The following is a 22,476-nucleotide window of genomic DNA, read 5'->3' as shown; positions in this document are numbered from 1 at the left end:
GTGCGTGTTTCTACTGCGTGTCTTCGGGTGAGTGGATCCCGATAGATTGGGTGTGTGATGCTCAGTCTGACTGCAGTGACTCCAGCGATGAGTCATACGACCTCAACTGTGGTCAGTGTTATTAATAAAAGATTTTGAAGATCGAAACAAAATGACAATCTTATCAACCTGGATAGCAAATATGCTTGTATCCATTTAGCCTTTGGAAATCTTCACTATTTTTTTTAAAGTCCGATGTTATTGGCCCATTTCCAAGCTCATTTTCAGCACAAATCAACTACGCAAAGAGGGTATTAAGCTTAATGCTCAGAAAAAATGAATTTTTTTTATGTCTAAAACAGTAGTTTTTTTTATAACTAAACATACGACATTAGCTGATAGAATACTGGTTGTATTACTAGAGAGGAAAATGAATGAAAAAATAAAGTGACTCTGATAAAATTTAAAGAACGAGACTTTTTTGGTCTGATGAGTTTTAACAATATTGATGAGCAAACATAATTGAACTTCCGGTATTTTGTCATCCGTTTCCGTTCTGTAATGATGTTTCGTATCAAAACAAATGCTAATCTTTTAAACTTTTAGCCAAAATTAAAGGTTGTCCGGATGACGCCGAGCGATTCTAATTTTTTAAATCACTTATAAAGTTTACTTCTTTCTTGGTTTGCGCCACAAAAATTTAGTCAATTTTTAGTTCAACCACTTTACTGCTCACTTTGAGTTTTGCACTTCAATTCAGTTTATCGAATTGTCTGAAACCCACGTTCCCAAAACCCACGTCGCCGGTGTATTTCGCGGCTAAAATTAGGACACTTTTGCGAAGACGGGATTCTAATTTCCCTTCCATTTTGCCGGTTTCTGCTAAAGTAGCTATTTTCCGCAATATTGTACCACTTTCAATGTATTAACATAGTAAAAACGAACACGAGATACACACATCGGGCATATCTGCCCGTGACGATTTGGGTATACCTCTGCATCGTAATGCGCCTTAAATTGCAGCTCACTTCTTTTAAATTATTTATAGCGTTCTCATTTATCTAATTTTTCTTTGAACCCACTAATTGAGTTGATATCCAACCTTGTTTTCAACTCGCTCCAGCTCCATTCTCAAATTTTTAGCCAATCCAGCTTGTTTATTCTTGCTGTTTGTCTTGTTCCATGAGAGCATTATTTACTCTTTTGTCTAAATTAGAATGGGTTTTAGCATTATGTTTATAGTTCATTTGGCTTATGTCTACATTTTTTCCAGCTCGTTTCTTTTCACTCCCAGCAATTCTAAAGGCTTCTTTCAGCTTAGTCAGCTCAAAAAACATTAGGTCTCTAAGTTGAACTTCTGCAGCATTCTCCTTGAAATCTGTTCATTTTTCAACCTTTTTTCATTTATTTCTCGACTAAGGTGGAGCAGAAGAAAGATCTCAAAATCTTTGTTCTTAATAAACCAGTTTTGCATCTATTCCTATGAACAACAGAAAAAAATTTTGATGAAACATCGAAACTTTCTTCCATACCTGCTTTAAAAGCTATGAATTCCTAAGAACTACACGAAATTGTTAACCATCGCCTGGAAACGACTTTAATCTTGCATGCTCTTACAAGATTCTTGCAAAAGGATGTTAATCTTGCAAGATCGTGCAAGAAAACTTTGATCTTGTCATCTCCGTTCTCTCTCTGCTCACATTGGTTCTAATTGTCATGGTTCCCTTCACCTTTCATTCAGCGTAAAAAAATGTCCGCGTTGCATTTGCGTCTATTCTAAGAGACACATTGAAACAAAACTAAGGAAAACGGAAAACAGCCTATATATTTACACGTTTCAATTGTATTTCTTTGAAAGTACATCAACAATTTGTTAACAAAATTTACTTGAATAAAATTTTCTAGTCTTTACCTGGCTTCTAATAAATTGTGGTACTAAAACATATGAAGAATTCATAGACTATTATGAAAATCTGATGCAAAAAACTTTTCGTATGCTATTATTTGGTTTTTAGTATATTTCAGACAGTTTTGGTTAGTGCCTTTTTTGGTTTCTTTGGCTGCTATTTGGCTGTTAATATGTGCAAAAATATTGTAAAATTTGCTTGTTAATCTTGCAATCACAATTGAAAGGAAAAAATAAAAAAAAGAGCAAATTTTAAAAATGAATATTAGATGTCTATCATGGTGTTCTCAAGATTAGTTTAGAAATTTAAGTGTAAAAATTGACGCGGAGGAGTAAAAAGTATCACACTTTTTTAATCTTCATTAAACCATTATCTCAGAAAATTTAATTGTTTCTTATTAAAACTCATTTATACCACATATTTCTCAACAGTTTCCATTATCAATTACTTTAACATCGACTTAAAGCGTAAATCAAATGATCAAACACCGAAGTAAAGTGTTTTTTAGGTACTTGAAAAAAACCAATTCTGATGCGAAATTTATAATAAAAAATTTAAATTATTCTTTAAATAAGTTGTCTCTTTAAAACACGTATTTTGAAAAATCTACTGTCCTTCGATGTATCAATTTTGAAAAAATTAAAATAACTTTAATTTAAACAATTTTGAAGACTATTCTAAACAAAATTGTTGGAAACAACTCTTTGAATGTATATCAAGAATTTGTTACCAAAACTTCTGTGTATAAAATTTTTTAGTCTTAATTCTCATTTCTTACATTGTTGTTCCATAATTTATGAAAGAAGCATAGATTCTTATGAGAAATTGATGCAAAAAATTTTAGGGTCATATGATATTATTTGGCGTTTTAGTATAATTTAGGCAGTTTTGGATAATGCCTTTTTCGATTTATTTATATGCTCTTTGGCAGTTAATCATGCAGATCTGTTGTAAAATTTGCGTGTGAAACTTGCAAAAATTTTTTAAGAACATGCATAGTTAGCACATTAACCCGACTCGAAATTGTTCCATGCTCAATTGAGGGGAAAACAAAAAAAAATAATTGCATATTTTTCTTTTGATTCATACAAAACAGTTGTCTGCAATTGTTAATACAAACATGGAAAAGCTTTCCACCGCCAATTTTTTTTCAATGATCAATGAAGTAGATAAATGAAAAACATATTGTTTATCAAAATGTTCTCAGACAGAAATTTACGTCTAAAAAACGACAAGGAAGATTCAAAATGTCATACGATTTTTGATCGTCAGTTATCTTTTGTTTTTAAAAAAGTTTTTGTTTCTTATTAAAACTAATTTGCACTACATATTTCTCACAAGTTTTCATTAGCAATTACTTAAACATCGAATTATAACATGAATCAGATTATCAGACACCAAAGTAATTTCTTTTTTGTTCATGATTGAAATCAATTTTGATGCAAAATTCATAATAAAAAAATAAAATAAATTTTTCTTTAAATAAATTTTCTTTTTAAAATATGTATTTTAATAGATCTACTATCTTTGGATGATTAAATTTTGAGAAAACAAAAATAAATGTATTTTAAACAAATTTCAAGACTAATTGGGTCACATTGTTGGTAACAACTCTTTGAAAGTTTATCAACACTTGTTACCAAATTTTATGTGTTTAAATTTTTTCAGTCTTTAATTGTCTTTTTTTACATTGTTTTTTCATAATTTATGAAAAAAGTATAGATTTGATTTTTTAGTAAAATTAAGGCTGTTTTGGTTAATGCCTTTTTTGGTTTCTTGGATGCTAATTGGTTGTTAATCAGGCTAAAGTTTTGATGAGGTTTTCTTGATCATCTTGCCAAAATTGTTTCAAGACCTTGCATTGCTTGCATCCAAAACGGACTTCAAACCAATGCAACCACAAATGAGAGGATAAAACAAAATATTAAGAAAAAATTTTGATTTTGACCTGTCTAAACAGTTTTCCTCAATTGTTAAAACAAACACGGAAAAGCTTGCCACCGCCAATTTTTTTTCACATGATCAAAGAATCACAAAAATGAAAATTGTTTTGTTTATCAAAAAATTCTCACGCACAGATTTACCTGTAAAAAACCGACAAAGAGGATTCTAAAATGTCACAACTTTTTTGATCTTCAGTTATCATTTTATAAAAACATTTATTGTTTCTATTTAAAACTAATTTGTACTTCATATTTCTCTCCGGTTTCCATTATCAATTATTTTTATTTCGAATTATAGCATAGATAAAATTATCAAACACCAAAATAAAATGTTCTTGAGATACATGATAAAAACAATTTTCATGCGAAATTTATTTAAAAAATTGATTAAATTTTGCTTATTGAAGTGTCTCCTTAAAAAAGTCATTTTTAAAATATCCACTGTCGCTGGTTGTATAGTTTTTGAAAAAACAAAAGTAATATTAAATTAAACAAATTGAAAGACAAACTTAAACAAAATTGTTGGTAACATCTCTTTGAAAGTATATCGACAATTTTCTTTACCAAAATTTACGTTTATTAAATTTTTTAGTCACTACTTCTCCTTTATTACAATGTGGTTTCATTGTTATTGAAAGAAGCGTAGATTTTTATGAGGTATTGATGCAAAGAACCCTTCGCGTTGTATGCTATTGTTTGGTTTTTTAGTATATTTTAGGCTGTTTTGAATTATGCTTTTTTGGTTTCTTTGGATGCTAATTGGCTATTAATGAGGCTAACGTTTTGTTAAGTCTTCTTGTTAATCTTGCACAATTGTTTCAAGACCTTGCATAGCTTGCGCCCGAAACCAACTCGAAACCAATACAACCACAACTGAAAAGATAAAACAAAATATTTAGAAAAAAATTTGAATTTTACCTGTTTAAACAGTTTTCTTCAATTGTTAATACAAACATGGAAAAGCTTGCCACCGCCAATTTTTTTTTCATATAATCAAGGAAACAATTTTTTGAGAACTAGTTTTTCTATCAAGTTGATCTCAAGGATAGTTTTACGTGTAAAAAACAACGAGGAGAAGTAAACGATACACGATTATTTTGGTCTTCAATTATCTTTTTCTCAATTTTTTTTTGTTTCTTATGAAAATTAATTGGTACTACATGTTTCTCACCAGTTTCCAGCATTATTTTTGTTAACTTCGGCTCACAGCATAAATCAAATGATCAAAAACCTTAGTAAAATGTTTTATAGATACAAGAAAAACAAAATTTTGATGCAAACTTTATAATGAAAAGTTAAATTAAATTTTGCGTAAAATAAGTTGTCTCCTTAAAAAACGTAGTATACCAAAATCCACTGTCGATTTTGACAAAACAAAATTAAATTTATTTCAAACAATTTTAAAGACTTTCAAACAAAATTGTTGGTAACAACTCACTTCGTTTCGGCAAAATAGGAACTCAGAGCCTTGATCCCATAAAGTTGGTTCTGGTAGATTAATGGGGAACGATTGACTAAGTAAACAATTATTAACAAAATTTTTTTCCGCCATATGCAGTCTGGCTGACGGAAAAATAGACAGCTTGCTAAGAAATTTTGAAAAGGATAAAAAATTACAAAGAAAAAAAATCAATAACGTGAAATCTTTTTAAATTGGAAAAGCTTGAAAATAGTAGCATATGAAGAATTCACATTAAGATGCAGAGGTATACCCAAATCGTCACGGGCAGATATGCCAGATGCGTGTATCTCGTGTTCACACGTGTTCGTTTTTACTTTGTTAATACATTGAAAGTGGAACAATATTGAGGAAAATAGCTACTTTAGCAGAAACCGGCAAAATGGAAAAGAATATCGTATCCCGTGTTCGCAAATGTGTCCTAATTTTAGACGCGAAATACAAGAACAAACTCAATAACCTATTTTTCGCGCGAGTTGTATCACGCATCCGCTCCATTTATGTATCTATTTTTCGCACGCAATGTAGCTAGATTTCGCATATAATCCGCAATTAAGGCTAACTTAATTACTACTTATTTAATTAAGCCTAACTTATTACTACTTATAGTACTTTATTTTTACTTATTTCTACTTATTAGTACTTTTTATTACTACTTAATAAAATTCGCCAATCCCACATTGATATACAAAGACTTTGATGTGCGAGGGATTTTCCGAAAAAAAAAATCAGTTTTTCTGGTTGCATGTATTTAAAGCACTTTAAAGCTTTGAAGGCGTCAATTAGATCTCTTTTAGAGTGCTTATTGCATGCTCAAAATGCGCGCAAATAAAAGATACCTAAATTGAGCGGAAACGTGCTACAAGATTTGTTACCTAATTTTTGCACCGAATGTACTTTTATTTCGCAAAATCGGCGGAACCCCTTTTGCGAAAAGTAAGATACAAAGGATGTCACCTAATTTCGTTCATTGTATGTAACTAATTTTCGAGCCAACTTTACTAAGGCGGAAATTTTGGGGTATACCTCTGCATCGTAGTGCAATTTTTGTCTTAACCTATTTAGTCCGATAGATGAAACTCTGTTGTTACTCTTGATGGCACATATCAAACAGTGAGACCCTAAACGAAAGAATATTTGTCTAACGAATAGATGAGGATTTTGGTTTATTAAAGTACGTTAAACAAAAGTTTTTAGTATATACCGCAACTGATTATCCACATCATTTTTGATTGGTATTCTTATTCTGCTCTCTCTTTTTTTATTAGTTTGAATCGAGTCTAAACAAACGGAAAAAATTTTAACGTTTTTTTATTTTAAATTTTTTAAAAGAAAAGACACACATTGAAATTTCTTTTTCTGCTTCTCACACTCGGAGTTAAGTATAACCCGAGTGGTGTCAGTCAAATAAATTAAAATGGGAAAGGAACAAAAAGTATATTATGAATCAAACAGCCTTCTTGAAACTTTTTTTTACAAAATTTAGTCTTTGTTCAGTAACTAGAGTAAGATCCTGTTGAATATAACCGTCATTTTATTTACAGTTTTCTATTAATAATGTGCTAAGCGTCGAGCACATTTACTTCCATATTAACACATTTGTTTTGTAATGCAACAAAAATATGTCTGTCATGCACGACATGATCAAAATGTAGCAGGAGGTTGTACAGAATTTGACCGTCCTGCCCGGGCCGAGAAATGAGCGGAAAAAAATGCAAGAAATGAGCGGAATTTAATACATATTTTGTACATAAATACATACAAACATACATACATACATATATATACATACATACATACATTCATACATACGTACATACATACATACATACATACATACATACATACATACATACATACATACATACATACATACATACATACATACATACATACATACATACATACATACATACATACATACATACATACATACATACATACATACATACATACATACATACATACATACATACATACATACATACATACATACATACATACATACATACATACATACATACATACATACATACATACATACATACATACATACATACATACATACATACATACATACATACATACATACATACATACATACATACATACATACATACATACATACATACATACATACATACATACATACATACATACATACATACATACATACATACATACATACATACATACATACATACATACATACATACATACATACATACATACATACATACATACATACATACATACATACATACATACATACATACATACATACATACATACATACATACATACATACATACATACATACATACATACATACATACATACATACATGCATACGTACATACATACATACATATATAAATACATACATACATTCCCTGTTTCCGGAAGCTCAATGTTTCCGCGAAAGTGTATATATTTTTTTGGTCAGGTCAAATTCCGCTCATTTCCTGCATTTTTTATTCCGATCAAATTCCTCTCATTTCTTGCATTTTTGTTTTCGCTCAAATTCCGCTCATTCCTTGCATTTTTTATTCCGCTTAAATTCCGCTCATTTCTTGCATTATTTTTTTATCGATTCCGCTCATTCCGGTCAAATTCCACTCATTCCGGTCATCTCTTGCATTTTTTGAGCGGAATTTGAGCGGACTCCTCGACTTGGGTGCTCATTCTTGTTATAAAGACCTTTGGAGTGATCAGAGACAAATTCGAGCCCATGAAAGTATGATTACTGGTTGTTTTTTAACATACGAAGGTTTTTTCTCACATGCAAAATTTATTGAACAGATATCAGGTAGTCTCGGATGTTCTTGTCAGAGATTACTTTCAGCACTGTTCGGGAGCACAAACCAATTAGAAGCCAGTAAAATCTGATCACAGGTTAACCACTCCTGGATCTACCCGTGTCGAAACTACCTACCCCCACCCCTTCTCCCCCGGTAACCCCCAAACTGATGTAAGAGTGGGGGGATTTATTGTCTATGGCGGGTAAAACGATGTAATGTAACGGGGTAATGGGGGGGGGGGGGAGGGGGGTAATGAAGGGGGTAATTAATCAGAGGTCATTTCGGACTGGTATGTCTGATCAAAAGTTAATTTGATCTGGGACTTCAACCTTGGATTATAGTAAATGAGTTGTCCTGTGCCCTTTCATCACACACAAAGCAGGCAAATTTTGGTTCTTAAAGACAGAAGAATGTATTACGATCTTAAGCCATATTAATTCAGATTGCGTTCATTCAAAAGTCGTGCACCCCAATCAAAATCTTAACTCATACATAATTGAGGAATATTCTTCTCCTGTACATAGGACAAATATGATTTTGTTCAAAGTTACTTCAGCTGCATCTCCCATATTTTATCCCTATTTTATTCATAAATCCCATGTTTTTATACATTTTAATCAATGTTTAATTTCATAACTGCTTCCGAATAACGAACCGATTACTTATTTATCTTTCCACTTTTTCCATTTTACAAATATTTTTGCAGAAACAAAAAATTTCAGCAGCAGCAATCACTCACGTCACAAATTTTTTTATGCAGAGTATAAAAAATTTATGAAAAGTAAACTGATAATGCAAATTAACTTTTTTGCAATAAGTCAATTGCAGCTTAACTTTTCCCTCATAATTAGCATACTGTGTTATTGAATTTCAGATTGACTTGCAGGATGTAGTACCACACCTTAATTAATACCAGACCAAGGTCACAAGAAACTGAGCTGATAAATAACGAAAATTTAAGCTGGAATTGAGCAAAACATTGAGCAACGACTTCTTACGATGAGCGAAAATTCGGCGCGGTAGTGAAAAAACGTGTGAAAAGAACTTGATGTTCTTAGAAATGTAACTACTATTGCTTACTCTCATTATTCTTTCGCATTTAAACTAAACAGAAAACTAAAAAATGTGGGAAAATACATCAAATACGCTAAATTGACTTAAGTTATTTTACTGTCACACATTTACTCAAAAAGGAGTAGATACAAAATTATGCGAGAAAGTTTTTGGCATTGAAAATTGATGAAGAAAAATTTAGTTCTCGGAGGAAATTTATTTCGTGACCTTTATGACGAAAAAGTGTCTGTATTATTTCAGTAAAAGTGAATGAATTCAGTTGGTGGTTTTGAGATGACGTTGATAATAATACTGCTATATATACTAATAAAATTTACGCAATTGAGTCTTTTAGCAATAAAATCTGTTTAAAATTTTTATTCAATACGTGTAGTCGCCTCAAAAGGGCAATTCTCTAAGTTTGTTTTATTGTACCTTATTTTTGTGGAATAATTCTAAGTAGCCAAGCAAAAAGACGCTATAGGCACATATAAATTATCAAATTAGGCTGCCAAACTTGAATTTATGGTTCTTGATATTTCTGCAAAAAGATGACGCATGTGGCGTGACGTTGATTTGGCTTAGAAAATATTTGAAATACCAACACAGTTCAACATTTTCATTCTGCATAAAACGTTGAGTTATCACGGATACAAGTGATTTTGGCGGATAAAAGGCAGGTTTTGTTCGAGAATGAACAATGAGAAAAATGTATGAAAGATTTGGTGTCAACTGTTTCAATCGTTAGCGAGATTATAAAGTATTTGTTTACTTCAAAAGGCTGTTTTAAACATACACAACTTCTGCTCTATTCTGTGTTGAAACGCAATAATTATTCCGACCCCCTTTAGTGGGGCGGGGGGGGGGACTAAATACTCAACTGTTTTTTTTTTCTGTCAATCTTTGCATTTTGATATATTCATCATACAGGATTGTGTGTAGTATCATGAGAAAGTTTGTCAAGCGTAGAATTTCAAATTTAAAAGGTTTTTCATTTTCGCTTTTTTCGAGGAGTAACGGAGGTTTCAACAAATCTGAGTGTTAGCCTAACTTCCGTTGTTTTGTTCACATGTTTTGTAACTTTTGCTGAAATTTTGATCATTTTTTGCAAAAATTTGATAATATTGTAAACGATAATCTCATTCGTTTTTCGTTCTAAGACAACTTTAGAACTAAGAAAATTTTCAAAAATTCAGCAAATTCCCTTTTTTCATAAAAAGTGACATCAAATATGCTATTAGCTCCACCTTGGCCAGCGTGAAAGTTGGTGCAAACGTAAAACTAGTGGGAATTATGGGCGAATTTTACCTCCAGTTCCTCAGAAAACGTTCTGCGAATAAATTTTTGCGGTCATCCGCTAATTTGAACCGATAAATATAAAAGTATATATATAGTTTTTCAGATAAAGTACTTTGTTTGCAAAAAAACTATTAAGAAACTTTCCTGTTTAAAGTTTTTTAACAGCCGCGCAACGATATCAAGGTCAGTTTTGGTCTAATTTTTGTTTTTTGCAATCGAAAATGATTCTGATTGTGTTTTGGGTCTGTCCTTTTTGAAATTTATGTTTGCTTTCTTTTCATCTTAAAAAAGAAAATGTTTTCTTTTTCATATAAAAATTCGGTTACTAAGAGTTTCCTATATTTTCCAGTAAGGTCCAATGAAAAAAATTGTTTTCTGGGAGTGAAGCTTATGGTTTTTCTGGCTCAGACGAATTGTTTTCATAAGTTTTTAATAAATGTTTGAGTTTTGCCATAATTTGATACCCCTTTTGATGTCTTATGATTGAGTTGAATTAACAAAATGCTTAAATGGGCATTGAAGGAGATAGTGAAAAAACTATCTAATGCTTTCATTCATGTTTGTTTCAGACCAAAAAAAATTTCAAATCAAACCTTAATATTTATCAAGTCAAACTTACGGGTAAATTATCATTCATGGTAACTTCAGCTCAAAGCATTTAGGTTTATTGCTTCAACGACATTTCCATTAAATTTTTAATGCTTTCAATCGACACATAATGCTTTTCTTTTAATACAATGCAATAGGTATCCAAACCTCCCCATTTATTTTTGATATAAGGACATTCTACTCAAATTACGCATGTTAATATCGTTTGGGATGTTTTTTTGTATAGCATTGCAGTAGGGGCAGGACCAGTTTTGATCTTGCTATGTATTTTTATATTTCAAAAGCTAATCAGATTGTAATAGCGCCTTCTAAAAATTTTTTGAAATACTTTGGCTTTTTCTGTTATTTATCCCATGTTGTTTACAGACCAAAATGATTTGAAATCGAACCGCAATTGGTAACCAGTGAACATTACATGCAAGGCGAGGTCAATAAAGGTACCTAGTAATTTCGGCGCATGGGATAAGGGTGTATCTTTTCAATGCCATTTGTATTAAATTGTTCGTGAAGTTTTGTGTTCTGCATGTATTCATTGTTAATGTGTAGTAGTCTTCTGTCTTAGTCTGAACAATAACATGCAAAATTGGTTCCTAAACAATATCAATTTAAACTTTTTACCATCCTAAAGTTGGAGCTTACTTTTGTCATGCCTCAAGCTTCTAAAATATTTGTTTTACAAAAATGGCAGGAATTCGAGATTTGTCAATTTCAATTTTTTCTCGGCAACTGTTCGGCATCGTCTAAGAAAAAATAGAGACTGCATTGCTTTCAAGTGAACTATAAGGTAGTCTTCATCGCTGCTTTTTAATTTAAATTATGTTGTTTTTCGTTGATACTACAAGTTTTCATAAATTTTTTGTTCATTTTTTGACATTTTCCTGTTTTTGTGTTTTTGGGGTTCTCTTTTGATGTTTTGTCCAATCATCAAATTAATTTCACAGTAATGACAAGTCAAATATCATCTTAGGGGCACTGAAACAAGGCGCAATTATTATCTTTATTATTTGTAGTTGATATAATTTGATCTCACAGTTTTCGATACCGTATCCTCGCATAACTGAAGTGACCTTTTGAATTTTCCCTTTTTTTGCTCTTTTTGTTGTAGTTTGGCATTCTAGATTTTGACAGGTTTCAAAAGCCTTGCATTAGGGTTTAGACAAAGCTAATGAATTATTTCAATCGATAGTTAAATGCTTTCAAGGTTTTGAATTTAAATGTTTTCAAAAAGTGTAAAGTTTTCCGTAAGTGAATTTTCGAGAAAAAGTGAATTTTCGAGTTTTGCCCTTTTTATTATCTGTCTCCTTGTTAATTATTCTCAATAGAGATGGGTCCCATTTTGTATTGGTTGAAATGCATGTAGGTTTTGCTTACATTTTGTCTGATGCTAATTTGACTTTCGTTTTCGTAAAGCTTTTTAAGAAAGAATAGATAGACGTTGAGTTTTGGTCGAGTGATGATTTTTGTTCTCATTTGACTTCGTTCTTTGGCTTATCCCTTACTCGCCTTAATGGCAAGAATCATTGACCCTCAAGGTATTTTTGTTTATTTTGTGTAGTAGTTTGTTGAGCTTAAAGCGATTTTTTAATTGGATACGCTAACTATTCTCGAACAATAAGTGATTTTTTGAAAGTTTTCCATCTCCTCCTCATTTGGTGGACAATTAAGTCAAAAACGTGGTTGAGCGGGGTCGGAACATTATGTGCGAATGCACAATACCGAGCCTCCTTTTTTTTGTATTTTTCTTTAATAATGTGAGAGTTTGTCTGTTTCATTAAATAGTTTCTAGAATAGAACAACCTTGTTTGTGATGTTGACAGAAGATGAATAACCGACCATGGCATTCATACCTTTTAGTGTATCAGAAAATCTTTCTGAAGAAGGGACAGGATTCACCCTGGCACAACTCCCCTTGGGGTCCACCAGATTTTGGGAAGAGGTCTGGACACTTCAAAACATCCTACCACCACTCTACGTTCACTAGTCCAGACATCGGTGTCCACAACAACAATCAGATCTCTTCAGAATCGAAGAAGAGCTTTAAAAAACATCAAACGGATAGTCACAGCAATACTGGAAACGTCGGATACCATCATTTCTGGTTCGGGAACCCGTCTTTTGCAAACAATATTGATCCATTAGCTTTGAACGACAAAGAGACCCTTCCTGCATCCCAAATATCGCTAGAAGACCCGAAAGATAGTAAAGTATCTGGAAAGAAAGGTCCAGAAACTCAGGACCAGACGATCGAGGCTCGAAGTCCTGCCTCGTCATCATCGTCTTTATTCAGCGACCCTGCTCTGCAGAGCGAGCTGGTCGAGTTGACGAAACGGTTGAACATGATTTTGTTGAAAACGCCTCAACGTGCAGGTCCTCAAAGCGAGGACGATAACAAGCGAAGTGAAACCGATACCGTCAGCAGACAAATCCCTCATAACTCTGATGAACATTCAAAGATAAACTTAGTACCTCCAAAAAAGAGGCTAAGCGAATACGATTCTTCGACAGGAAACGAAGAAAATAGAACGAGTAACCTATTTCTGCGAGAGCCCGCGATGAATCACAGCTACCAAAAAACACCAGTCAAACTACCCAATAACACACAACCAGAAAAAAACCGTAGTCAGCAAATGAGGGATCTGGAGATACCCCGCGAGATTCACCCGGTCGTAGGCCTACCAGAGCGAAGCAATAAGCCCAAATTAGGGCACATTTTCAGATCTGGTGATTCGATCTGAAGTGGAAAGAGAGCTAGCTATAAGGACTTGTAAATGCAGAGACATTTAATGAGTCGCTCTCTGCTTGAGGAATCTCAATGTTCTATCAGTTAACAACATTCCAATCAGCACTCAGTTTTTACTCATTGACAAAAATCGTAAATGTAAATCATTGTGTGTTCTCAAATCCAAATTTGCAATCAGTATGATATATGCCTGGCAAAATGATAATTCTCCCAAATCTTTTTGTTTAATAAAAATCAAACATTAAGGACACTTCTCGAAGTACAAGCACGGTCGACAGGTTTTAATGATATGGCGTAGATCTAATTCAAACGAACCCATTAACCGTGGGCAAAGGTTTTTTTAAATTCGAGCTTCGTTCTGATGGAGCAGTAAAGAATGTTTTTGCCTAACACGCCTTAAGACGTTTGTTAACAGCCATTCGGACTTTGAGAAACCGCTTTTTTATTTTTTTAGTGTAGGTTTAAGTTATATCCTTTTTTGTTTTTTATTTGGTGTTGTAAAAAAATAAGGCAAAATGTTATTGGTTTTTATTATAGTTTTTAATAAAATTTCATTAATTTTACCGTAGCTTAGTTAAAACTAATTATAGCAAATTTTAAAAAACGAAACTATCATTGTCTGTCTTTCTTCCTTTTTTGCCACAATAGCGGGAAAATTTTAATTGTTCCGACCCAATTGTGGGCGAGGAACTATATACTCAACTAGGTTTTTTGTTCAATCAATTTTCGCTGACCGATATTTTCATTGTACAGGACTCTAAGTGGTATCATTAAAAAGCTTGTCAGGCGCAGAAGTTTAAAGTAAAAATTGCAATGAAATTAAGGTTTTTTGAAATTAGCGTTTTCTGAGGAGTTACGGATGTTAATCCAGCGTAGAATATGAAACAAAAAGGCTTGTTTTTTTCTGGTTTTACTGGGGTTTTCGAGGTTAAAAGTTGCGTGAATAGCAGACGGAATTCCGTGCATTTTTCATATTTTTTCCCAAAATTTCGTCCATTTTGCTAAGACTTGTTAGAATTGTTAACAACAGTGTTATTGATATCAGCTTTTGGGATAGGTGAGGCTTTTCGATTGTTTTTTATCAGAGTCTTTTGATTAATCTTCTATGCAAAAAGATTTCGGTATCCAGAAATATGTAATCAAAAAATCTCTCCATTTACGCGTCTTTGGACCACTTTGTTTAAATATGCAGGAGACCTAAAATAAGCTGTCACAATTTTTGAAAACTCCAAAATAGGATAATCGTACTTTCATTTTCCATAGGAGTCAACTGGAATTGATTTTTTGCTGGTGTAAAGGCTGCTTTCCTATCAATGGCAAGGAAGGTTTTATACCACAGCACAGTTCGTTATCAGCGGTTTACAAGATATCGTGATACTAAGTTTTGCAGTTCGCTATTGTAACTTTATATCCGCTATGCTGTAAATTACAGTCCAAAAAACGTTGTTTTGTTAGTCCAAATAACTAATCGTTCAGATTTGCTGAATAATAAATTCGATTGCTGGAACTGCTCAGTAGGTTCCAACCAACTAATCAAATAAATGTTCTGAGTTCTTGTGTATAACTCAATAATTTACGTTGGGACTATTCAAAACCGGAAATTTTGTAACCCTATAGGCTGATCACTGTTTATGTTTTAATTTAAGGGGTACATTCGATTACAGAATAGAACACAATTCACAGAGGAGAACCCGTCTTTTGCCATGAGCGGACTTGAATTATTGGTCAAAACAGAGGTCCTTCGTTAGTCACTAGGGCCGAGGCCATAGAGACGATGTAGCACCTAGGTTTTTGGTTTGGGAAACTCAAGTCTGTAAACTGTAAATCTATCATTCACCGCCTATTACTTTCAACGAATTTATTATATATCGTGCATCTGGTCAAAGGAACAGAATTTTTTGTCACCTTAATGTTCAGCTATCAGAGTGTCAATAATTCACTTTCTCTCAAATTACTTAAACTTTCAAGAACAAATCTTTGGTTAGAAAAATAACGAAGTTAGCTTTAGCAAGGTACAGTATTTGACTGCTCAAATGAGATTGCAACAATCCGCTTTTTTTTCAATTTAACATTCAAACTTTACAATTTTGGTTCCTCCGTTCCGTGGTTGTGGTCTCAGTTTTATCTATAGCCTGTTATTTTGGTTGTACATGTCATTTCTCAACCGTTGATTGATTAAACCCAACTATGTCGACATAACTCCAAATCGTCACTTTTGCCAAGCAAGACTGACGACAGGGGTTGGTGATTAAACATGTAGATTATCCATAGAGTATTCCATACAAACGTCAAGTTTTCGGTGAAAAATTGACGTAAGATTCTAAGATAGGATAAAGCGTATTCCGGTGTTTTGAATTTAGAAACGAAATATGTCGACATATAGTGACTCAAATTTGCATTGCATGCTTCTCTAAATTTATCCTATTTGGTATTTTGTAAACTCCATCATTCGTTCGAACTTTCACTGATCGAATCACTCCGTCGGACCCTTTGATGGTCTCCGTGACTCAACCCCAGAAAATGTTATCCTCACTTGTCGCTTTCTTTGAAACAATCAAAAGAGATTGCCTTCCTATAAGGCCTCCATTCGCCGTAGATTGCCGTTTTGTCAATGATTCAACGTCGGCAGATATTCTTTACGAAATCTGTGCCAAATTGAGACTTGGATAAGCTTGAGTTTGACAGAAGAGCTTTCGACGATCAACAAATTCTTCTGCGCATGGTAGATAGGGTAAGCAAATATTGTTGTTTCTCAGCAAAAAGTGATTGGGGGTCACTGCTTTTCAGCCATAACGATCTGAAGTTACCGGGGAGAACGGTCTCGCATTCAATGATTGCTCCACTATACATATCGTAGGTGATAGAATGTCCTCGTTGACTGATCTGTTTCCCATCTCTTCACCAAACTATTCTCGATGTTGTAACCTTAATTTGATTGCCTTTGCGTTTTCTCTTTCTTCAATACTGACTACAAGTGTTGCTGGTTTGTGTTTGCTCAATGCTCGCATTACGTATGCCACGTTATTTATTATTCTGCTAATGTTACTGAATCGTTCCCACTGAATAAGAGCTTTCTTCTATTCGACCTCTATCGTGAAGACTGATTAAATTGTTTTCCTTTAATTTGAGGCAAAGATTAGGTTCTCTTGCTCTGGCCATTCACTTTCTGGTCGCTTCAACCAGGCCGGCCCAGTGAGCCACTCACATCTCTTGAGTTCCTCAATGTTGGTTTCTCTCGTGCCTATGTTCGCTGGGTTGTTGATACCGCTCACACTTTTCAACTGTGAATCATCAGTTTTATCCAAGATATCAGCCACTCGATTGGCCACAAACACTTTTTGTTTACCTTGGGGGCTATGTATCGTCGGGGTTGGTGGCTTATCATGTATATCATCCATAGAAAATTCCAAATACACGTCAGCTTTTTGTTGTAGGTTTGATGTAATAATCTAAGTTAAGATAAAGCGTACTCCATGCTATTAAATTTAGAAACGAAATATTTCGACATATAAGAACCCAAGCTTGCGTTGCATGCTTCTCTAATTTTTTTGTTTTAATAAAATAATTGTTTGAGGAAATTATTTATGCTCGGCCTTTGCAGCTGGTTTTTCAAAAAATTAACTCAACAATTATACAAATTGGATCATTTTATGTGACTAGGACTGGACTCATCTTGAATGCTTACAATCAAAAAATATTCGGATTATATTGGGGCAATGTCTCCTTCAGAAAATTTTTGCAGTTTTGTTATCTTTATGTTGAACACTGACGAAAATTATTTGAACCATTTTGCAATTAAGGACAGATCACATTTACAAAAAAGGGGATCAAATGAGTATATATTATGCCATTAGAGAAAAAGCTGGTATTCATCTGGCTTTGACAAATTGTTTTTGAAATTTTTAATTATTTTCTTTTGTTTTGCCTTCCATTGTCATCTTTTTGCTGCCAAAATACATGGTCCTCATACTGCAAGAGTGAATTGGATTTTTAAGAGTTTTAGGTGAATCCGTACAATGCTTTCAGTTGTTATATAATGCCCCTTAAGACTTTGAATTTGTTTGTTTTGAGTCAATGGCAGTGAAATTTGACCACCGTTCATTATCGAGATTCTATCTACTTGTAACTTAGCATCAAAATGTACAGCAGAAAATTATTTGAAATTTTTTTAAAATGGTTTTATTTTAAACTAAGAGTTTCTTGACTTTCTTACTACTAAATTTTATAAAATTTTGTGACTTTGGCATTTTTGCCTATATTTGAGGCTGTATTTTTTCCTTTTTCTAATTATCAAACTGAAGACAATCCCAATCTGCATTGAAAGATTTTGCAAAAACAATTTCACGTTTTCAGCGAATAGCTTACAGTTTTAACGGTTGCGAAACCGCTCTCTTGCAAATTTTATTAGAAGTGTTTTGTTTTTGCCTTTAATTGCTGTCCTTCATATTGTCCTACGGCACATACTTGACATTGAAATGCCCTGGTTGATTCCCTGGACGTTTAAATTAAACTATTGACTGATTTTGGTTTAAAACTCACGGTTTTGGTGATTTTCACTTTTTTTAAGGAACAATTCTGTACTTTTAATTTTTATTCCTCATTGTCGTCAACAAGAATCTTAGTCTCTTCATTTACAGCGCACATCAAATTTCCGTTGTTCCAAACAATAATTGTGCTCCTGATAAAATTTTAGTTATGCTTTTTTAAAATTGTTCCTTTTATCTTATTTCTGTCAATTCTGTAGATTCCTTTTTGTAACAACAGGTCTCTTGGTCTTTCTAGAGAAACAAAACTCGATTTTTTAACGGTTTCTTTTTCAACTAATGGTTTCCTGGCTTTGATACTACGCATTGTGATTATTGCTGATTTGTCAGGATGATTTTGTTTTTTTCTGCATTATCACACTATTTCCGATCTTTGTGATCATTGTATAGTCGTCTGACGTATTATGAATGACGAGAGGTCTCAATCATTCCTTAAGAGGCTTAAGCTAACCCTTTTAATGAACAAAGTCGGTGCATGTTGATTTTAAATTTGTTTTCAAAAAAAGAGCAATTTGAATTTTGAGTTTCTGGCTCTTCATGGTCGACCTGTCCCATTATTGACAAGTATCATGTCTTACTTAGTGAAGTACCTTTTAAATTTTTTATTTCAGGTTTTATCTTATTATGCATTCTTTTGTTATTAGGTGTGTTCTTTAAAATATAGACTTCAATTTTCGATTGATACTAATTTTTTGCTATTTTTTGAGCTTTACATTTGTCTTGTCAAGTACTCTCATAAATGACAAGTATCAGCGGCCCTTAGTCCAGCATTATTTTTTACTTAGCATTAATTTTGTATGTGAATTTGCAGAAGCTTTTCAATCGGAAGCTCATTTGGTAGACAATGTTGTCAATAAAGTGATTTGACGGGGTGGAAACATTATAAGAGAACGCACATTACCGAGACTCCTCGATGATGGTGATTTTAAAAGTTAGCTAAGCATACAAAAAAATTTCAACTGTAAAACGAAGCTCTCTTTAGTTTGTTTTTCCTGTATTTAACTTCTGTTTTTCTGCAGATCAGATCAAATTTCATTATACAATTGTTTTACAGATAGCAGTATGTATGCCAGGTCAGCTTTTTTATTTTTGCATTCACAGTTTCGATTTAAGTGTGGGCATTGTAGAGAAAAACAATAGTATCAGCTTTTCGTAGCCCTTCCAGGCTGCATCTGATTTTAGTGAAGTACTACAAATAATAATTCAAATTGAAAAAGGTGATTCTTTTAAACAGATGATCAGTAAAAGGTACAGCGGGGAGTTCACGGGGTCATATTAAAATTTTTTAACAAATGAGTTGTCAAAAAATGTTTTTAAATTTAATTTTTCGTTTATACTGTATTACACGTATGTGAATTGAAAACTAAGCTTTATGAAATTTTCTTTATAAGAGACAAGCATTACAAAAAAAACCAAAGAAAACAATTTTTTTCAGAATTCTCTGGCTCTTTTTCTTTTAGATCTCTAGTTTTTTCTTCAATTCAACAAAATTTTCTTTTTAACTAAGACAGGAAAAAATATAAAGTTTTAGAAATGAAGTGTTCATTAGACTCTAAATTTTTGCCAAAATAAGAAAAAAAATTACCACTCCATTTTGATTTGCAAATCAAAGCATATTTTAAAAAAAAAGTACATTAAATTTATTTTCTCCTTTTTTTCTGGAAATCTCTAGAAAAAAACTTTCACAGAAGTAGATAATAAACAAACTATTTCGACATATTCTGTTTCTACATGTTTCTTCCCTTCTTATCTCTGCTTTCCTTAGCAAAATGTTTTGCATGTATCTTTATCATAAGATGCTTGATTCAATAGACAAAAAATAGGTACGTTGTCATAATTTTTTTGAAAAAGAAACATGATTTTGAAAAAACCAGTAGAATATTATAACAAACCCGCATACCTAAAACTAAAATTTTTGTTATCACGGATGTGGATGTCTTCTCTCATTGAATCCCAACTGACAGAATCATCGTAATGTAGAATCCACCAGCGTGAGTTGAATAATATTCAAAAATCATTGTTTCAGTTTGAGTGTCAATATTTTTTTTCATAACTTTTCTCCAATATTTCGCGTAAATATTAAACGTTTTTTTATTTGTTTGCTCGCAATTCCTTAAAATCAAAATTTGTCCCATCAGAGGACACATGGTGTAAGATAACCTGAAGGGAACTCCAGGCGGAAAAGAAAAACAAAAAACATGATAGCTCTAATTTTCTTCGGTATTTTTTCGAGAAAAAATTTTGGAACAGATTTAAAAAGTCCAGTTGAATCTAAATGGGAAAAAGACGGATGAGAAAGGAACAGTCAATTGTTTGTTTGATACTTCTAGCGTGTAAACTAACCTCTGTAACTTGTTTTTACATTTTTTCTATGTCTGTTAAAAAATATTGTTTCTTTGCAACTGAATGCACATGCTGGACATTAATTTTCTTTAGTTTTCTTCTGAAGATTATCTGAAAATTGCTGTGGTTTTGCATATGTGTGAAATACATCAAAATATCGTTGCCGAGTTTTTCGTTTTTAATGTTAAAGATAATTATAATGAAGGTTAATTCGTAAAAACAGCTTCAATTTGGGATTTGCCGAACTGATTTGCATAAATTAAACTTCTGATTAAAGTTTTTGAGAAACTTGATATCTCTAGTGGAACTTTCTGGGCTGTGCACAGTTTAGCTCAAGCCGTTTTGTTTTAGCAAAGTATAATGTTACAAAAATTACATAAAAATAACCATTAGAATCATAGATCAAAGGAAATTATATGTGCGCCAAAAAGAGAGAGAGCAAAAACGAACGGAAGTCTCAAAAGCATTTATACAAGAATGTAGGATCTTTATGGTTTCTTCTCATATGATACCTTGCATAAGTTTTTAAAAAGGAAGTTCTGAAGCATATTTTTTGAACCTCTTTGCAATACAAAGGTATAAAATACAACAAAAGAAATAGGAATTGTTTAGAAATTCAGCAAAACACTGTTTTCCACTTTTTTTGTATCTAACTCTTTATCCCGAGTTTGCAGTCCCTCAGCTCCAACATAGATGAACTTGAGCCTGTTTAAAGCATGAAACGTTTTCAGCAGCTGACTCGTAGGAAAATCAGGCAGAACTTCTTAGTGGCAATTCGGTACTTTTATTTCTTTGTAGAATTAAACAAATTCTGATTTTTTAAAATTTTTCATATAATTACATTTAACTATATTGGTAGCTATACAACTGTATATGCAACTATATAACAGAATTTGCAACTATAAAACTGTATATAAAAATTTTACAATAATTATATTACTTAGTATTAATAATAATATAATTAATAATTAATATAATAATATAATATATTAATTATATTAATACAATTAATAATTATTAATAATAATAATAAATTAAAATAATAAATAATAATAAAAAAATAATATTTTATAATATTTTATTATTAATAAAATAATAATAAATTAATTATTAATATTAATAATAAAAATTAATAATAATATAATTAATAATTAATATAATAATATAATATATTAATTATATTAATATAATAATAATATAATATATTAATATAATAATATAATATATTAATATAATAATTAATATAATTAATAATATAATTAATAATAATATAAAAATATAATTTATTTGATACATATTCAGAAACAAATTTTAGCGGCAGTTTAATGATACTGAAATCAGAAAAGAAACTTTCATCGTGGCAGAAGTTGCGCATACAATTTTAGTACCGCAAATCTGATCAACGAATTTTCTTTTGTACTATAAACCTCGCTGGTCGACGCTACGTTAAAAAGAACTAAAACTTGATGTACAGAAATGTGTTGAACAAAAACATACTGATAATTCAGATAAGCAACCATTTTAAGCTTCGAAAACTCAAATGAATCATTATTATATATATATATATATATATATATATATATATATTATATTATATATATATATATATATATATATATATATATATATATATATATATATATATATATATATATATATATATATATATATATATAATATATATATATATATATATATATATATATATATCTACGCAAAACTCGGAGAATTCAAACATAGATTTTCACAAAACAGAACTCAAACTCAAAATTTTTGCGGGTAGTACTTTCTTGACTTTT

General features: G+C 31.9%; 1 protein-coding gene across 1 annotated transcript; it reads left to right on the top strand.

The window, feature by feature from the left end:
• Positions 1-14,005, top strand: LOC142355169 (uncharacterized; the record flags this gene model as incomplete). The annotated part of the gene is made up of 2 exons (XM_075407422.1): positions 1-111; positions 12,905-14,005. Coding segments are annotated over 2 exons (992 nt in total), but the record flags the coding sequence as incomplete, so codon positions are not given.
• Positions 14,006-22,476: the final 8,471 nt, after the last annotated feature.

This window comes from Convolutriloba macropyga, unplaced genomic scaffold (assembly GCF_964194025.1).
Source record: "Convolutriloba macropyga unplaced genomic scaffold, txConMacr16.3 SCAFFOLD_3220, whole genome shotgun sequence".
NCBI classification, from domain to species: Eukaryota; Metazoa; Xenacoelomorpha; order Acoela; family Convolutidae; genus Convolutriloba; species Convolutriloba macropyga.
The sequence above is the reverse complement of the archived record's forward strand: the minus strand, read 5'-3'. Positions and strand labels throughout refer to the sequence as shown.